Below are 18,397 nucleotides of genomic sequence, written 5' to 3'. Positions count from 1 at the left end.
CCGATGCTAAGTTTAACTGTTGCTAAGAGTTAGACGAGAATATTTGTCAGGTTTTCAAATCTTTATGTGAAATATCAATATATAGCCAGACAGGAGTTAGCTTAGCCTAGCGTGATTTTGAACTTGGCTAAACAGCTAGCTTTGCTCTGCTTAACTGCAGTTCTAAAGGTAACACACCAACACCGACACGTCTTGTTTCATTTAACTTTTAAACCGAGTTGATAAAAACTAGCATACGTTTTACATTCTTGTGACCTGACTCGATCTACACAGAGCCTGTGCCTTAGCATAAATAGGTGACACACATCATTGAATTATTATAATTTTGTATTGGAGCAAATAAATATTCAACAAAAGTTACTTTTACTGACTTTACAGTCACTTTAATGTTAATGTAGAAGCCTAAAGGCTGTTGCAGCTAGCTAAAAACTACACGCTGCTAACAAGTGGACCAACTACAGTGGTTGCTGTCCGTAACAAAGCGTTATGTACGACGTACAGTTCATCATTCAACGATGTACAGTACAGCATAGTTTCTATGGCGACTGTTCATATAGGTTTGATTCAACGTTCAAAGAAAAAACAGACTTAAACGGGTCTTACGAAGTGGATTTTGTTAACTTTTGAAAAAGGTTTTTTGCTCTTTTTGTTCTAAGCTAAGCTAGCTAGCCCTTGGCTTCGGCCTAACATTTTACGAAAAGACATGGAAACGGTGTCGATCTCCCATGTAACTCTCTGCAAGCAATTGAAGACTTTGTCTTTAAGCTAGCTGCTCTGTGATATTACGTGTTATAACACTGGCTCTTACTACATTTTAGTTTTAAAAGCATCATTATGTTGTTCTGACGTGTCGCCACAGAGGGCGCCGTTGAGCAAAAGTTACAAAGTCTCGCTTTAAGTATTTTTTTTTTACAATCAACACATTGGCTTCCAGTGAAGTGCATGAACACACTCATCAGACAAAAGCACACCATGAATTTTAACAATCTTAATACAATTGAAAGAATTACAGTTCACAGTACTTTTGTCAAGTTATTTGGCATAAGGGATGTATTTTGAGAAAATAATTCAAAAAACAGTAGAAAAAATAGCATTTTGCCTTCTTGGGACCACAACATTGTATTTTCTTTTTTTCTTTTCTTTTTTTTTAATCTCCATGCATTCACAGATTTCACACAGTTACATTTACTCGCTTACACTACTACCTTATTGAAACAGCTTACAAATAAAAACACTATTAAAATGGTGGCCGCAAGGCTGTGCAAAAGGGAAGACCTCCGAAGCCCTGCCATCTGTCTGTCTTAGCCATCTCTTGCAAGTAACAAACTACAAAATAGCACCATTATACAGTGGATAGGATTCTTAATACAGTTTTGTTATATGAAACCATCATGTACAATGAATGATAGTAATGCATAGGTTAACATAAATGGGAGTACTGTTTGATTATACACAGGCAGAGGAGGCAGAGCCGGAGTTGAGATGTCTTGGGCGTTTTTTTTTTTCTGTGTGTGTGTGTGTGTGTGTGTGTGAGATAAAATTACTGTAAATCCACACAGAGGCTTGAACAAACAGGCATGACTGTCAGTCCCCATGCAAGAATTTCTTAGAACTGCTTTTTTATGAAACATGTGTTTGTGTTCGCCTGACCCTTGCTCATGGTTACACAACTCTCATTTACACTGTGGGTGCTTTGTAGGTGTGTTTGTGTTCTGTTATGTGTGTGCCGTATCTCACATTTACAGGAAGACTCGCCGTTTTGGTGTGCAATATGTACCAAATCATGTTATCTTTTTGTGTTTTGTCTTTGTTGGATTTCGCAAACGGACGCAGATTTTCTTTGTATTCTTGCACTGATTGAAAGCAACGCAGAACAACCAACAACTAAAGCGAGAAGAATTCTTGGCCTCTGTAAACTAACAAAATGACACAGACCAAGATATTTCAATCGATATACTTTCTACTGGTGAAGCTTTTTGATAAAGCCTCTCTTAAACTAACATGTTGCTGAAAGGTTTTTCACTGAATTTGAATCTTTGTTGACTTGCTGTGACTAAACTTTGATGACTCGCGCTTGACCTTGAACACAGGCCTCCTCTCAAACTCAAATGTTGATCACCGGCCACTGGATTGTTGACCAAAAAAAAAAAAATTGGATTTGGCCACAGTGGCGACATGTGAAACCGATGCAGACGACAAACATTTTGCCTGATTGTCGATATTTGACTTATTCCACTGACTTTTGCCAAATGCACTTTGATTTCACTGATTGACCCATTTCTGACAACCACACAAGCACCACGTTCTAACAAGCCAGAGAAATTTAAATTCAATTTAGCTTCTGGTTATTTAAGTTTTTTTTGGTTAATCACAACGGTGTTTTGGTAGTACTCACTGTTCCTTTTAAAATCCCCCCCCCCCCCCCCCCCCGCTAATGGCGCTTGTTCTGTTGTTACAGAAGTTTTTGGATTGTGTTTTTCAGGCTCTCAACACTTCCTGAAGCTTAGACGGGATTTGGATCACACTCAAACCCTCAAGGTTTCCACTTGGATAGAAGAACCCTGCTTTTTTGTCAATGAAAAGTAGAGATTTGACTCGGGCTAATTGTGAAAATAACTAATACTGAACCACCTGGTCTTCGTCCTGTAAAGACAACCTCGGTTTTACTTATGGAAAAAAAAACAACCTCAGTAATGCATGGTGCATAAAAATAAAATATTTTATCTTGATTAAAAAGATTTAGCTCTGCAAAGTTTGAAGGACAGAACTGACCACAAATTCTCAAGCCTGCTGCTCTCTGATTGGCTGAAGCCCACATCCGTTTACACCTTTTCCTGGAGCCAGAGGACGCTGCAGCTCACACGTGGAGGTAAAATAAGCTCTTGTTCGTGTCTCAGCAGCTAAACTAGTTTGTTACATTGCATTAACAAAGAATTCCTCCCTATATGGAATGGTGCAGTGTATTAAAATAATCACAAGAACCATCATCGAAAACCTCAAACACCTCTTAGCTCTCAATTACTTCTAAGAGTGTTCGGACCATTGTTGGCCTCCTTGTTGTTTTTGTTTTACAGTGAACCATTCCACAGGGGTACCAGGTAAGGCCACTCCCTTCTCTCTTCCCAAGTCGCTGGGCATTTGTCCATTCGTTCCTTCCCTACATTCGGTAATTTCTGCCCCCTGTGCTGCCTCGACTTGAGTTTTTCGGATGCACTTCCTGCAACGAAGAGAGAAACACAGTTTAGAAATAATTCTGAGATGCAGGATCGACTTAAACAAGCCTCTCTCTCTACAAGGCCAAGACAGTCGCAGCAGATGAATCTGGTTCTGCTCGAGGTCTCTGACTCTTTTCTTTGCCAGATGTTGTCAAGTTTTGCCCGAGGCTGATTAATGTTGGGTCTTTGTAAGTAATATAAGAACTATTTGGATTATGTAACTAAGTGTAACTACAAAAGACATTTAAGGAGAATCTAAAACAGAAATGTCTTCCAAGGACTGTAAATACTACGCACCACAAACTAGTGTCTTAAACATGCCGGTAGTACATAACATGATTACCATCAAGCTAATTTAATATAGAAGCCATTGTTGGTTTAACACATTGAAAACATTGCTCAGGTAGACAGGAGAAGTAGGTGTTAAAAAAATTTGATTCAAAAGTAAAGGAGAGTGGAAAACACTTAAGTTAGCATGCTAGGTTAAAGGTTGTTAGCTTGCTAGCTTCCACTCTTCAAGTTACAAACGTAACGGCATGGGTTATGAGGGAAAGTTACAAAGGAAAAGTATTTCCTAAATCAACTATGGTGAATAAATCGCACTATCTAGTCTTAAAAAGGGAAGACAAGTTTTGTATTAAAGTATTTAGGCTATGCTACGGAGCTAACCTAGGTTATTAACTTGATTCAAAAGTAAAGGAGAGTGGAAAACACTTAAGTTAGTATGCTAGGTCAAAGGTTGTTAGCTTGCTAGCTTCCAATCTTGAGGTTACAAACGTAACGGCATGGGTTATTAGGGAAAGTTACAAAGGAAAAGTATTTCCTAAATCAACTATGGTGAATAAATCGCACTATCTAGTCTTAAAAAGGGAAGACAAGTTTTGTATTAGTATTTAGGCTACGCTACAGAGCTAACCTAAGTTATGCTACGGACATGCTAACTGCTTATTTCCAAGCAGTTAGCATGGATTTGAGTTGTCGATAAACATATATTAGTATATTTAGAGAGTGTCATGGCTGCTTATTAGTCTTTTTAATAATTGGAGCTTTATGTACAACAGCTGCAATAAGATTTTGATTTGTATTTAATAACTCAAATCTTGAGAAGAATTCAAATTTTTGTTTGACTTTAGCAGAACAAAAAGAAAAAAAACCTCATGTAGCTCTACAATTCTACGATTATATAATACAGCATAATTCATAAATGAATGATCAGATGAGTGATATGTAAGCCACTGCACACGTTGAGGCAGTGCTTCATCTCCGGCACCTTGCATGTGCCCATCTGTAACGGTGAGACGGCAGAATTTCAGCACATAATGTACAGTAGCAGAGTGGAGATCCTGCCTGGGGAGCGGGAGTGCCACTGGGTCTACCACAAAAACCACTTAGTTCCGTCTCTTGCTAATGGTTTTCTTTTTTGAGAGAAGGGTAAAAAGAACACAGTCCAATCTTAAAAGGATCACACCATCTAGCCGGCTAGCAACAAAGGGATGAATCACCGTCCACATTTAGACCTCACACTCTCTTTCTTTGGACTTAATGTTAAATGAATGTCCTTTGTTTAAAAATAGAGGTTCTACTTTCAAACTCTTGAGAACGTCAGCGTTGAGATTTACAGCGCATGAGCACTTAAAGGTCCCATATTATACTTTTTCTGGTTTTATATGCCCGTTAGTGTGTTTTCCAACTGTCCTGTCCATGTTTAGGCACATCTATGTGCAAAAATTCTGCGGAAACGCGGCTTCTCCTACGTCCTCCTGTTAGCTGTAGCATTAGCCGCATGTAACGCTCAGTTCTAGCCCCCCTCGATAAAAATTTGTCAGTGCGGCGTCATCGTCAGTGTGAGATCACTGATCTAAGCCCATTGGCTCGTTGTGGCAAGCCCAGCAGCTCATGTTGCAATTTCCGAGACGCGTGCTGAGCAACTGACCAATAACGACAGAGCGGATCGGCAGACCAATCAGATCAGACTTGGCCCACGTGGGGTCTAACAGTGTGGGCTCAACAGAGCGCAGCTGACGGACTCAGAGCGTAGAGGGAGCAAGGAGGAGCAGTACATGAAAACAGACACTTTTTTCGGACTTTATCTATTGTGAACATACAAAAGTAGATACATAGATTAAATATACGAACCCCAAAAAGGGCATAATATGGGCTCTTTAAAATAACGAAATGAGATGAAACATATATACTTGCATGCATACCTTAAACGTTGAATGACTATGTCCAGCTGCAGGTCTCTGTGGAAGGAAAATAAAGGCTTTTAAGTCTGATGTATTAGTGAGTCTTGCTCAAGTTAGCAGCTAGCATTTTTAATCAACTAAAGCCTGATAGTAATGGTACACCAATGTTTTTTAAAATGCGCTTCAGGAACCGCAGCATTAGCCACTTAGCTTAGCTTAGCTTAGCATAGACTGAAACTGTGCAAGCATGCCGTGACAGAAGTATAAATCCTGTTCTCTTTTGTTCTGCCACCATTTTTTTTTTTTTTACAGTGTATCTGTTTTGTGCTGTGCTCACCTTTTTGTTTTTTGTCTTGTCTGCTTGCTGTGCTGTCCTACGCTCTGTGCCTCTGTCCACTTTGTGCCCGGCGGTACTAACCTTGGGTGCTCTTGGCATATCTGTGTGGCGCTGTGCGCGCACAGAACGAGCAGCCTTGCTAGTCTTGGCGGGTGCACAGTACATCTCCAGGCGTCGCAGCTCACAGCTTTGGAAGCAGCACTCGTCCACGATGCCGCGTGACCGCCGTGCATTTGGCCCGTAGCCTGTTGGTTTACCTGTCGAGAGGAAACGCACGAAGGGTAAGTAACTGAGGAGAGAGTAGATGTTTTTGCAACAAAAAGGAGGGTCATGGCTGCTGACTTATTCAGGTTTTCCTCAGGTTTTTTAATTGTTTAGACTGTTAGCTAACGTTAGACTAGCTAATACTAAGCCTCTGATTCAGGTTTGCTCTGCAACTACTGTGAGAAACCTGGCAACTGTCAATCAAACTCCAATGATTCAATGATTCAGACCCCGCCATACTATATTTATTTTTGCAGAATATAATTTTGGCTGGCTTCCAGACAATATGTTTAGAATGAAAATATTAAAAATGGCCACGTCATGGGACCGATTCCTCCGGTATATAAACACTCTTGATGACATAGATTTCCTCTGTGTAAAATTTACAGCGTATCACATTGCACACCGTGGACCTTTCTTTTGGCAAGCTGCTTCCCAGCATAAAGAAGGTTCTGCAGGCTCCCAAACATTGAGAATATCACGGTCAGCCATTTTGGCTCAGGTGTCTTTTACATAGAGGCCAGTCCAGCGATGCCAAACCACAAGACTTCTTCTGGGCCAGATCAACCTGCGGGGAACAGCCAGGCAGGTTTTTGAGGCAGTTCCCCTTACCTCTCTGTCCAACTGCTCATTCACATTTTCATTTGGCAGAAGCCTGATTACCCTGGAGTTTCTCTCGTAGCACATTTGTGCTGAATCATTGGCGTTATGCACCTTTAAGGCCAGAAAACAAAACCTGTTTAAACGTCCAGCCGAATTGAGTTTTGGTCTGTATTATATCACTGAAATAAAATAGGTAAATCATTATTTAAAGGAGTGATGCTCAACTTATGGACTCAGTAAACATATCACATTAGCATGACGTCAATACCCACTTCCTCTGTCAACTCCGTTACCCCCCAGAACCCACCCCTCTTTTGGTGGCCTTTACAAAATCTCTCACTCTCCATTTACAATTCCCTGCTCACCTTGTGCAATATAGCCCTGATGGGGCTTTTCCCTGTTACCAAATAAAATAATAATAATTTAATATGGCATTTACAAGGAGGAAATGCCTTTCCCTCTCAGAGTTAATAGCTCTTGGCTCAGGAGCTTGCCAGTGCTGACAAAGTGCATTAACTTCTGCTCTCCGTCTGCCTTGTCCTGACAAATGTTGTGGACAGAGAGCAGCGTTCATTCAGAAACAGAAGCATCTTTCCCTCCGGACACCCCCCCCCCCCCCCCCCTGCAGACACAGAATCGAAGACAATGGAGGTGCGAATGAGAGGGTGCAAGGGGGGGAGGCTTTCATGTTGCACATCAGGTAGAATGATGCTAAAAATACATCGTGTGCGCCTGCATTATTTACCGAACACAAGAACCGGATTCACCCAGATCTCAAACTGCCTAAATGGGTTTGCTAAATTAAATATGTCAGTGACAAAATCAACTTACTTTAGCTTTTTGTCATAGCATTTCTATCTCCAGCCTTGGCTGCTAAGCTAACACCTGATGTGAAGACATTTGACAAAGGAGAAACACAGCATTGAGCCCATGTTCAGCGATTATATAACGGTCGCTGAAAGCCAAAAGAAGGGCCGGGCCTCGTTGCCTGGCCTGTTTTTCAATCCCTCCCAATAAAGCTTTACAAATTAACATCCGCTATTGTTCTGAAAATAGCCCGCAACCCTGCTGCACAAACAGCTGGAAGGGAGAGAAAAATCAGCTGGCACCGGTTGTAACATGTAGGATAATCAGCTTGGGCAGGTTGGGGGGAAAAACACGCATATAATAATCAGGTCTAAAAGCTTTGGGAGGTTTTAAACGCTTCAATTCCATGGATAACTGCTGTAATCCCTCATAAACAAGGAGTTGGTTTCTGTGACTGTTGTTTAACAAATATGGGTAAACAAGCGTTCCTGCCAGTGCTTCACGCCTCCCGGCCCCTACAGCTGTTTGAAACGGACTCAGGATGGGAGGATGCGTGCCGATGAAAGTCAGATTAAAAAGCGTGTGTCAGCGTTTCAGCCATCATGACGAGGCAGAGTGCAGGTTTGTATCTCTTACATAATTCAAATGGAGTACAATTGCTGCATATTTTAAGTTATATGTAAGGACTCAAAATTGGGTATGGGACCCAACCAGAGAAAGTATATTCAAAGGTTTAACATTTACGCTTATAGTTTCTGTTACAAGTTTAATCATGATAAGATGTTATGTTCACAAAAAAAGACAGAAAGCCTTCCATGATACGAGATTAAAAGTGTCAGGAATCAGTAGGGAGTGTGAGGGCGGTTTGCTTATGATGCGTGTGAAATAGTTAGCAGGAATGCTGGTTTGTTTGAAAGCTTCTCAGACACAAACATTGTACAGTACTTGTTCATACTAATACATCTGATTTTACAACATTAAAAACGATTCTATCCTTTGCCTCAAAGGTTAAAAGCTTTATATGTGATTCTTCACACTTAAATGTAATAGAAATCAAGTATATCCTCTGAAAATAACTCTGTGAGTCATGACTGTCTACAATGAGTGTAACACCCGAGTCCCACTGTCTGTGATGCTTTCAGAGTTTTCAGAGTCCTATCTTCAGTTTGTTTACGTCGCCAGGACGGCCGGCTGACTCCTCCCCTCGTGTATAAAAGTTGTTTAATTGAGGGACTAGAGAAAAGAAGAATAACATACTGTACTCACTGCTTAACTGTGTTTCTAGATCACGCTTATTTCAGGTAAATTTACATGCAGTGTGAAGATACGAGCATAATAAAGATCGCTAGCATTAGCATGCTAACACAACAATGCAGCGCGAGATGTTTTGGTTTCATGCTGGTGCTCAAGGGCGACATCTGCTGGATCAAAAAATCGCATATAAAGCGAATACGTGCATTGGTATGTATTTGTCTGACCAATGCTGCACCTTGCCAGATGATGTCATAATATATTTTGGTAAAGTTGAGCCAAGAAAAATCTCGATGAGGATGAGCCCTTTTAATTTTGTGCCAGAGATCTAACAAAGTTGAACTTTGTTACGAAAGAGGAGGCTTCTGAACTTGTTTGGAAAGTTTCTATTGATTTTTTTGGGCCTTTGGAAATAAAATGTAACTTTGTCATGAATCCAGTCAAACTAAAGGTCACGCCCTCTAGGAGTGACGCGCCAAAAACTTTCCAAAATCTGTTCAAGTCCTTGGTAAAATGAGTAATGTGGACCATTCATGTAAATCATTAACATCAATGCTTATTTGCAGGAAATCCTTTTCAACAGAAAACTGTGCGACAGAATCAGATGTCAAGGTGATGTGTTTCTTTTGATGCCATCGAATGGTATTTGACAGCGTCAGCACACATAATGTTCATTCCTCCCAGGATCGGCACGGGAGAGAGATGGCTGGACTCCCTCATTCCAAAGTGCTACAGAAAGCATCTGAGTTTTACAGCTTGGTCATGGTCAATAAAAAACAGTGGATTCTTGGAGCCTGTGCGCCGCTCTTCCTGCAAAGTGTCAGGCAGTTTACTGCTGAGCAGGGACCGCGAGAGCTGCTAAAGCACTGGAAACTATCTCTTTATCACTGGTACCACATAGAGTTTATGGCAAGTGTGAGGTGTTCCTCACATAGCTGAGCCTTGACATTGTATCCAAATTGGCTTCCACCAGAATTATGTGTAATAAAAAGGAATACTTGGGGGGCGCTGGGGGCCTAGCGGTTAGTAAGCGCGCCCAATGTACAGAGGCTACAGTCCTCAATGCAGACAGCCTGGGTTGAAATTCCACCTGTGGCTCCTTTGCGGCATGTCATCCCCCACTTTCTCTTTCTGCCTGATTTTCGTCTCTATCCACTGTCCTGTCTCTCTAATAAAGGCATAAAAAGCCCCCCGACAAAAAAAGGATTTCTTGATGGTGAATTTGAATCTTCGAGATTGGGAAAACCTTCACAAGTCCTGCACACAAGAAAAGTATTATTTTGACTAAGAAGAAGAATCTTGCACACTGTCGGTCAGATGTTTGCGTCTTATTTCAGCACCTGTAATGACGTGGGAAGGGAGGTCAGACTTGAACCTGGACCGCCCACTTGGAGGACCCCAGGCACAGGGAACTTTTAAACTCCTTTCCTATATCAAGAAAATATGGAGTCCAACTCAGGTCTCAATTCCCTTTCTGCCTTTAGAAGGGCCCTCAGTCTTGTTTCTTCGCACTTTGAACCACGGTGCAAGTCACCTTTTTAAGGTTTATGTACCACAGAGGAGGAATGCACTTGGAAGGAAGTCTGGCACTGGGTTTAACTGGGATTTCCCAAAGAAGGGAAGGAGGGGGTTATCCTACGCCAAGTTGCCCGAGAGACGTCACACCCAACTTCTGGTTTAGCTATGCCAAAGTGAATCCGACGAATATAATCACATTTTCAGCTCTTCAAGACTTCTCAAATTCTGATAATGAAAGGATAATTTCTCCCAGGTCTTGACACTCCAAATTTATCCCCCATTTTATACAGTAGCAAGAAGAACACAGCAGTGTCTATTACATAAGCACAGGTTTTAGTAACTTGGCTGTGATTGGCTTTTGAGCCCAGACCTGGGACACCTGGACACGGGTGTTTAAGAGATGAAAATGGCTGTTCAGCGGTTGGTAAACCATTCAGACCTTAACCTTAACCATTTTGAGAGTCAATCGGCAAAGCATTTTAGCGGTCCATTGGGACGTCTACCCAATGGACCAGGGATGTCTACCATGTTCATCTATTTTCTTTGGTGATGAGTGGATGTTTGCAATCAATTGGGGAATTTATTATTTGGTCCTTTTGCAACTGGCGAGTGAGCTGAAAAACCAATTAATGTGACCACCGCAGGGAATGGAGAAGACATAAGAAAGGTCAGGGACATCATCTATGATGCGGTGATCATTCTGTGGTTGGATTAAACTCTTGAAGGGTTTCAAAGGTAAAGGTACAAGAGTGTCCTCAAATCCCCCCTGACTCAACCTCACCTAATGTAAAGAACTAAATGTGGCCCGGGAATCTGGCCTTTCCTTTTCATGAGATGCCTCTTTGTTCAGCAGAGCAGTCATTCACAGAAGGGTCAGAGATTTTTTGAGTCTGGGGGTCTTATTTTGAAAATGACACCTTTTCTCAGTGATGGAGAACACACAGGAGGTCTTTCTTCAGATCCTCCGCTGAGTGTGTCCAGTGTAAAAACCAAGCGAGGGGAGGGGCGGAGGGGGTGTCCTGATCATCCTGTAATCCACATAATCCCCTGCTGCTGATGGACGAGGCCTAGCTATGTGTGTTCGAGTGTATGCATGCATGCAACATGCTGTTCGCACATTCTACCTCTCTCTCCTGCAGCTCCAGTTGCTTTTTATAAAACTGACTCTGAAGAAGAAGAAAGCTCATCAATTGCTTCTCTGCTTTCTACCACCAGATCATATGCTATTGGACCAAGACAAGACTTCTCAATATCTCAGCACTTTTCATATTTGCATGCCCTTGTTTTATTAGAACGTGGTGTACCAGCAATGAGCTCTGAGTGAAAAAACGCTGGACTATTCAGTTTCATATTATTTCAGGAGAGATAGTGCATCAGTCCTTTTTTTTTTTTTTTGCAGAAATCAGCAGTAAGATCGTTTACCTCACACTCAATCTAGAGTAAGTGTGAATATTTTAGCAAGACGCAATAAAATATGAAGAGGTTTTAGGACTGTGAGAGGAACTTAGCGCTATATGCTTGAGCCAAAAAAACTCCCATAACAGATCTGATTCATGGAATGATGAACATCACAGTGAAATCGTCCCACACTGCCCCGGCCGACTGAAGCATTACAAAGACAACTGAGGATTTCTAGGTCAGGCTAATAATTGGAAAAACTGACTATGGTTGTGGATTTTTCTTATGTTTCATAGCCCACAGTTTGTTTCATTACCTTACAAAAAAAAAAATGTTCCACCAACTAGTATTTAGCATTTCTGTCGGGGTGGGGAATCTGAGGTCTTAAAATGCAAGTGTGCTACTTTACTGGTGCCATGCGTAAGGTGGATTGGCAGAATCCCTATGAGCACAGAAAGCCCACTGTAGTTGCAACACTGCCTCTGGACACATTATCAGTCTGAGGGCTGCCAAGTTCAACACGGACAGACTGGAGGGGAAGAGTTCAGGGAGAGGAGCACGCCTCCTCTGGCCTGAGATGTTATGCTTCACAGTCCCTGAGACGACAGAACCCCCCCCCCCCCCCCCCACAAATGGATTCTCCAGATATTTTTCACGCAAACAGCCACTGGAACATGTGGGCGACCGACGGAGAGGAAAAGGAATGACAGCGAGAATCTGAGAGAGCGAGAGAAACAGAGGAAGACAGGGAGAGCCGCATATTTTTCCAAAAGGCACAGCACCCCCGCTGCTAAAACCTCACCGTCTTCTCGGTAAAAAAGGATGGAGTGTTTGGTGAAATACAGCTCATTTTCAACACAGAAAAAAATGTGGCATTGATAGATGGACGCTGTGCAGTTCTGTGACTGTACAGTGTAAGGTAATGCGGGGGAAGAAAAACACGTTTCTCGTACCTCAAAAAAAGGGTCTGTTCCTGCTTAAAACTTTGTATTCTGCACGAGGATTTCATGACTTACATTGGCCTCCGTTCAACACTTTCTCATGAGATGAATATGGACAGTAGTGCTTTACTTCTATGGCCTGTGAGAAACATTCACAACGCTGTAGTACAACTCTCTCAGTAGCCAACACTTTGTCACATTCTCACATCATCCAGTGTCTGGACACCGTCATACCCTGTCAGAATCTTGAACATTTCATCGACTTCGAGCCAGAAAAGCTGACACTTCTTGGGACGATTTTACAAAACCCCCAGACTGAGATGTAAATCTCGGGGAAGGGGCTTGCAGTTAGCTTAATTTCAGAAGAATAAGAAATTGCAAAACAAAAATTAAGTCCAACTTCATTCTTTATGATGATATGCATTGATCTTCTCCTGCCGCTCAGTCTCACTGTTAAGAAAACAACCATTTATATAAAGAGAAGTGCTGCCGCAAAGGGAATTCAAAGACCAAAATGTCTTAACTGGCAGAAAACTGGCAATCGAGCCAGTCTGTCACGACCACTTCACAGCGTGTGGGTGTTGCCAGCAGCATCTGGACGAACAAGACTCGCAGCTTTGCAGCAGCTTGGTGGCTCTCCAGCGGCTCCCCATGGCAAACGACGTACAAAAGGACCCAGTGCAGAAAATGATGGTCGACTTGGTCATGGAAAAGCTGCATGCTTTGGCTGGAGGGAATGTGCTGGTGGTTTGGGTTGGGAGCTGCAGGCAAGGTGCATGGTGACATGACTGCCAGGCAGAAATTTCGGTTTCGGGATGACTCAGCGAAAAAGAAAAAAAAAAAAGAACTGGGCTCACGTTCAGTGACATAGTGGATTGTTCTGTGCGGCTGTTTTAGAAGTATTTCTACAATGTTCTTGTATGGCAACGATAACAGCGTGGGAGTATGGTTAAGGCTTGGACAACTGGAACTGATGAAGAGATGACTTGTTAGAGGTTGGGTCGATTAGTTTGACTGAACATACCCATTCACAGTTCTATCTAAATCATGCTTTCTTTCCATCTAGCTGCATATAAGACACGCCACACGTGCCATAAATAATCCAATATGAAGATGCTTACTTGGCTATAAGAGACTTCATGGACAGGATGGCAGAACACAGGTAGTGGACCAACAAGTCCGTCTGTCCTGCCAAGTATCCAAATTACTGCACATCCAGTACAGGAAATGGTTGAACCCCCCTTTTTTTCCCACAGACTCTTATCTTCTGACTGTCACATTTTAGACAGCCTATCTAGGATAGGATAGGATAATACTTTATTGATCCCCAGAGGGGAAATTCGGGTGTTGCAGCAGCACAGAGAAGTAATGTCAAAATACACAAAATACACATTAAACAGAATAGATTAGATAAGAACCAGGTTCAGGTTCAGGTTCAGGTGAAGATAATTAATAACTGGAAAAAGGATGCACCTGCAAATGCATAGTTAATGCCGATCATTTCCAATAGAATTCTTGTATTTTCTTTTTGAATTTGGCAGCCGACAAGAATCTCCCATGTGGAAAAATCGTAATCCATTTTGGGACCAAAGCAAAACCATTAATACTGGATGCTTCTTTCTGCACAGAAGTGAGAGGGGCACAGCCATGACTTTAGAAGTGATATGAAGGTTCTCCAGGACAATCAGAGCAAATTGATTTAATCGATGGATGTCGGCCAAAGAAATATGAATAAGGAGGTTATAAAAATCTCCGCTCTGCAGTGTTTGAGCCAGCTTTTATTGCACATGCACAAGTCACACCGTACGTCTCTCTCTGACAGAAAGATCAAGATACATGTCCTGAGGTGGAACATTGCACCTAACCTTGGTAGCTCCATATATCCTGCGCTGCTCTGGGCTGGGTTATACCCTTAATGGAAAACTCTGAGATTTAAATCCTTGATCGTCGGTGGAGGGTTTTCTTTGGGTCGCTTTCCCTTCTCTGATGGAAAGAAAGGAAAAAACTTCACTGCAACATTTAGTTTCTACCCCTCCTTAAGTTTCCACTGAAAGTAGCCCACGGGCACAACTCTGCCACCAACTGTACAGTTACTTATCATATTCCATATTTCCTTTAGGCTTGCTTGCTCAAAATCTGGGCACCTGTCCATCACTGAGCATTAAAAACAAGGCATGAATGTGTACATGAAGATGTAACAGTGTAAGAAGAATGAATGAAGGAAAAAAAAAAGGGAACATTAATGCAGGGAACATCAAGACAAGATGTCAAACCGGCTGCTTTTTTATTTATGAGCTCGCTGGAGGTGGAGAGCTCGGGGACGGATACAGCCAACCTTTATGAATAAATAAAAAGGTGCACTTACTGAAATAAAAGCCTCTCTCTCCACACACAAACTGCAGCGTGTCGACCAGCTCCGCCCCGCACAGGGTCTCTGGGCCCGCCCCTGTTGCCGTCGGAGTCAGGGTGAGGACGCACAGCAGTAGTGAGAGGGTGTGGCTACAGGAGATACAGCACATCGCACTCTGCAGCACAGGGAGAGAGACAGCATTAACATTTGCACTGCTGTTAACGACAGAGCAGCAGCAGACAAGAGAGGTTTCCATTTCAACAAAAATGACTTTTAAAGTCTCTCCTGGCAATTTTGCACATCTGCTGTGACATTTGGTGGCTCTTTGCCTCGCTCAAGGCACATCACTGGTGGCAACACCAAACATTTTCCCACATAAAACCAGTGAGCTGAAAGCTTGTTTCCCCTCACTTCCAGGTTTCCCTCTGCCAAAGGAGGGAGATATACAAGGAATAAAAGTGGCCACAGATGGTAACTTTACAGGGTTTTAGAGATTGGAAGGAAAATGTATTAAATCCAAACTTGCACTCGGTGCCAGAGTCAAACAGTCAAACAGGAGCCTGACTCATGAGCTCTGATGCTTCGGAGCGCCTGTGCGCAGGCGAGCCGAGCGCGTCCAAATTAAAACACACATTTCTCTTTCTCACATCGCTACTCAGCCTCTGCAAGATATCTTCAAAAGTTAACAATGATGATTCAATGCATGTGAAAACCCCCCCACTTATGAGCACTTGTGAATGCGTATTCGGCGCCAAATAAAGAGCTTTTAGTGCGTTTTTACGCATAAACACAAAGTGGCTCAAAATTCCAAAAGGAGAATAAGAGATGCAAAAAGCTGCAGGGATCTTTCCGAGCCACACTGTGAGATGGAAAACTGCTCCGCCGCCAAACCCAAAGCGAGGAAGCTGAGGGGGGGCAAAAATACATAATAAAAGGAAGAAAACACAGACCCAATATCTATCCATCTATATCTACTTACAACCCTGACCTGACTGTCCCGATGCACGGCAGTCGTTTATGTTAAAGCTCTCCCCTCTCTCTTCTCCCCCGCACGTTAGATATTTAGCACTTAATAAATGCAGACTCAGCAGTAATTACTTTGAAAGTTGCACAGCTGCATTAAGACTTTCTGGTGGAAAAGAGCGCAGGGCGCACAGAAGCGCTGAGGATGAAACATCCATTCATCCGAGCAGTGAAACTCATGCACGTCATGTCAAGATTCCTGATGGAAAAAAGTCAAATTAAAGCAGAATGGGGGCAACATATTGTAAAATGTTATAATAAATACCAAGACATGCAGCAGAGTTATTCAACAACTGAATAAAGAATGTTAAAAAAAATCTGACTAAATCCACATTTGTCATGCATGCAAATATAAAAGCAGTAAAATCCAAATAAGCGATGAATAGTGCTTTCTATTGTTTCAAATCAAACCAGGATGCTCAGTGCAATAAGTGTGCAAGGTGATAATGTAAAGTGTCAAAGGAAATCAGGTAAGTTACCTTGAAGACATCACATAAATGCCACTGAAAAGAAAGAGCGCTAGACATCCCCACGGGTCTCCGCAAGACAAAGCCCGGCGAAAATGAACTTGTTTGAAGTCATTAAAAACGGGGAGAAAGAGGATGAGATGCGGGCAATGTCACATCTCAATATTCCGACTTTGTTCCATTGCGCAGGCTCGTTTTGGAGAAGTGAGATTTAGCGAACAGGAGACGGATTTAGAGAGAAAATCCCTCACATTTATCTACATTACACAGACATTTTCAACAGGAAACAGCTGGGGCAGCATTTGCCTCCTACTCGTCCTAAGTTATTCATTAAGGATTTTGGGCACATATTCAAATAACGTCATTTCTCCTTTTTTTTTTTTTTTTTTTTTTTTTTTTTTTTTTTCGCAGAACGGGATTGAATTTTGATCTCTCTAAGACTTGGTTAGTAGTTCAGATCAACAGAGAAAAAGCGCCGCTGCCCCACCAGCAGCAGCCCACACTCACACAACACGATATTTTTTATGTGCTGAAAGCTGAACAAGGAGAAGTTAAAGAAGAGAATGAAGGTCAGGATTTAACTGCTGGTTGCTGTGCGTAATTTGGCACCGCGGAACAGAATCCAAAGTCTGAGTTAACAAACGTTTTTTTCCACTTAATCTACAGTGTGCTACCACGACATAATCCAAATTAAAATGACACAACTAAAAGAGGTACATTCATGTAAATGTGAGGTTTACAATGCAGGGTAAAAGATTAACTAGAGATTAAAAAAAAAAAAAAACCTCACATGAAGTCGGTTTCACTCCAAATTCCATTTTTTAGCAGAATTCTTTGCACTCTGTTGCTGCAATTGACGCCAGAAACAAGTCATTTCTTCCGTTTTCTGTGAGGAACTTGCATCAACACGTGCAGGTTTGTCTGCAAATGGCATCTAGTGATATTTAATTCTTCCATAAACTGAGTGACTGACGTGGAAAAGAAGTGTGGGAAAAAAAACACGAAACTCTTTAGACGAGAAAGACATTTTTCTTCTTTTTTTTTTGAAAGCACACTGCACCGCATGCTTTCCTACTGGTCTGGCAAACACTTGATGGCACCCAGTAACGGCCCCAGTGCTCCCACTGTGGGTCAGGGAGGAAGAGCCCAGCAGTGACAGACCGCAGCTTCACACGAGCCGATGGCTTAAAGAGACTTGTTTTTTTTTAGCACTGATCCAACCACTAAACATGAGATCAGTGCTGCGACCCAATCATAAAACGGGACACCAGCGCGCATCCCAGCTTGCTCGGCCGTTGTGTGTCAGTGCATCACAAGAGCCTAGTGGTCGGATCCAAAGGGGACCGGAGCCAACGACACGCAACAGTTAGGGTCGTTGGGGGTAAAAGTGGGTCAAAACTGCAGGCACGATCAAATGTCCCCACATGACACGGACAGCTCTGCATCGCAACTCATGGAGCTGAAGCCTCTCTCATCCAAACTGGACCTAAATGAGTGGTTTCCAACATGAGGTCCGGGGAACTTGAAGGGGACACTTAGATACATGTGGGTGGTCACAAGTTGTAAAGAGGGAAAATGAAATGAAGAAATGTGTTTCTTACTTTGGTTAAACTTTTGCTTTTTAGGTGAGAGTAGAATCAACATTTTAACATTCTTTTGAAATGATCTAATGAGGGATTCATTGACTATCATCTAAAAGACCTGCACCTTCAGCTTTCAAAAGTAGGCTTTGCTTTGTTATAAAGAGTAAAAAGTCCAAATATAATGGGAAACGTTGTTGATTGATCTTTACACAGCTTTTGGCTTCATAGTATTGGTGATAAACTAATTTCTGTCAGTGTATTCTTGAAGGATTCTGTGAGTAATTTCAGTTCTGCGGGAGTAATGTTTGGCTAAACATACGTAGTGGTGTGCATGATGAGCTGGACGTTGCCCGGGTGACAGGGGTGGATCCAGGGGGGGTGACCGGGGCTCCACTTCAATTCTGATTAGGTCACCTTAAAATCCCAAATCAACTACTTTGGGCTGGGTTGCAAC

At 42.3% G+C, this 18,397-nt stretch overlaps 1 protein-coding gene across 1 annotated transcript; it reads right to left on the bottom strand.

Annotated features, from left to right (window-relative positions):
- Positions 1-1,516: 1,516 nt before the first annotated feature.
- Positions 1,517-16,683, bottom strand: igf1 (insulin-like growth factor 1). The gene is made up of 5 exons (XM_061029438.1): positions 16,373-16,683; positions 14,886-15,045; positions 5,739-5,995; positions 5,423-5,458; positions 1,517-3,217 (listed from the first exon to the last, which is right to left on the bottom strand). The coding sequence occupies exons 1-5, from the start codon at positions 16,418-16,420 to the stop codon at positions 3,158-3,160; spliced, it is 561 nt and encodes a 186-aa protein (XP_060885421.1). The 5' UTR covers positions 16,421-16,683; the 3' UTR covers positions 1,517-3,157.
- Positions 16,684-18,397: the final 1,714 nt, after the last annotated feature.

The sequence above is a fragment of the Labrus mixtus genome, chromosome 22 (assembly GCF_963584025.1).
Source record: "Labrus mixtus chromosome 22, fLabMix1.1, whole genome shotgun sequence".
Lineage (NCBI taxonomy): Eukaryota > Metazoa > Chordata > Actinopteri > Labriformes > Labridae > Labrus > Labrus mixtus.
This window is presented reverse-complemented; position numbering and strand designations above follow the sequence as displayed.

What these genes read in the sequence shown, in the direction of transcription:
- igf1 (XM_061029438.1), bottom strand. Translation starts at nt 16,420, where the DNA reads ATGTCTAGCGCTCTTTCTTTTCAGTGGCATTTATGTGATGTCTTCAAG. An exon ending in AGAGAGAGGCTTTTATTTCA is followed by an intron (nt 5,996 to 14,885) that starts GTAAGTGCACCT and finishes TCCTCTCGACAG; the next exon opens with GTAAACCAACAGGCTACGGG. An exon ending in ATAGTCATTCAACGTTTAAG is followed by an intron (nt 3,218 to 5,422) that starts GTATGCATGCAA and finishes TCTTCGTTGCAG; the next exon opens with GAAGTGCATCCGAAAAACTC.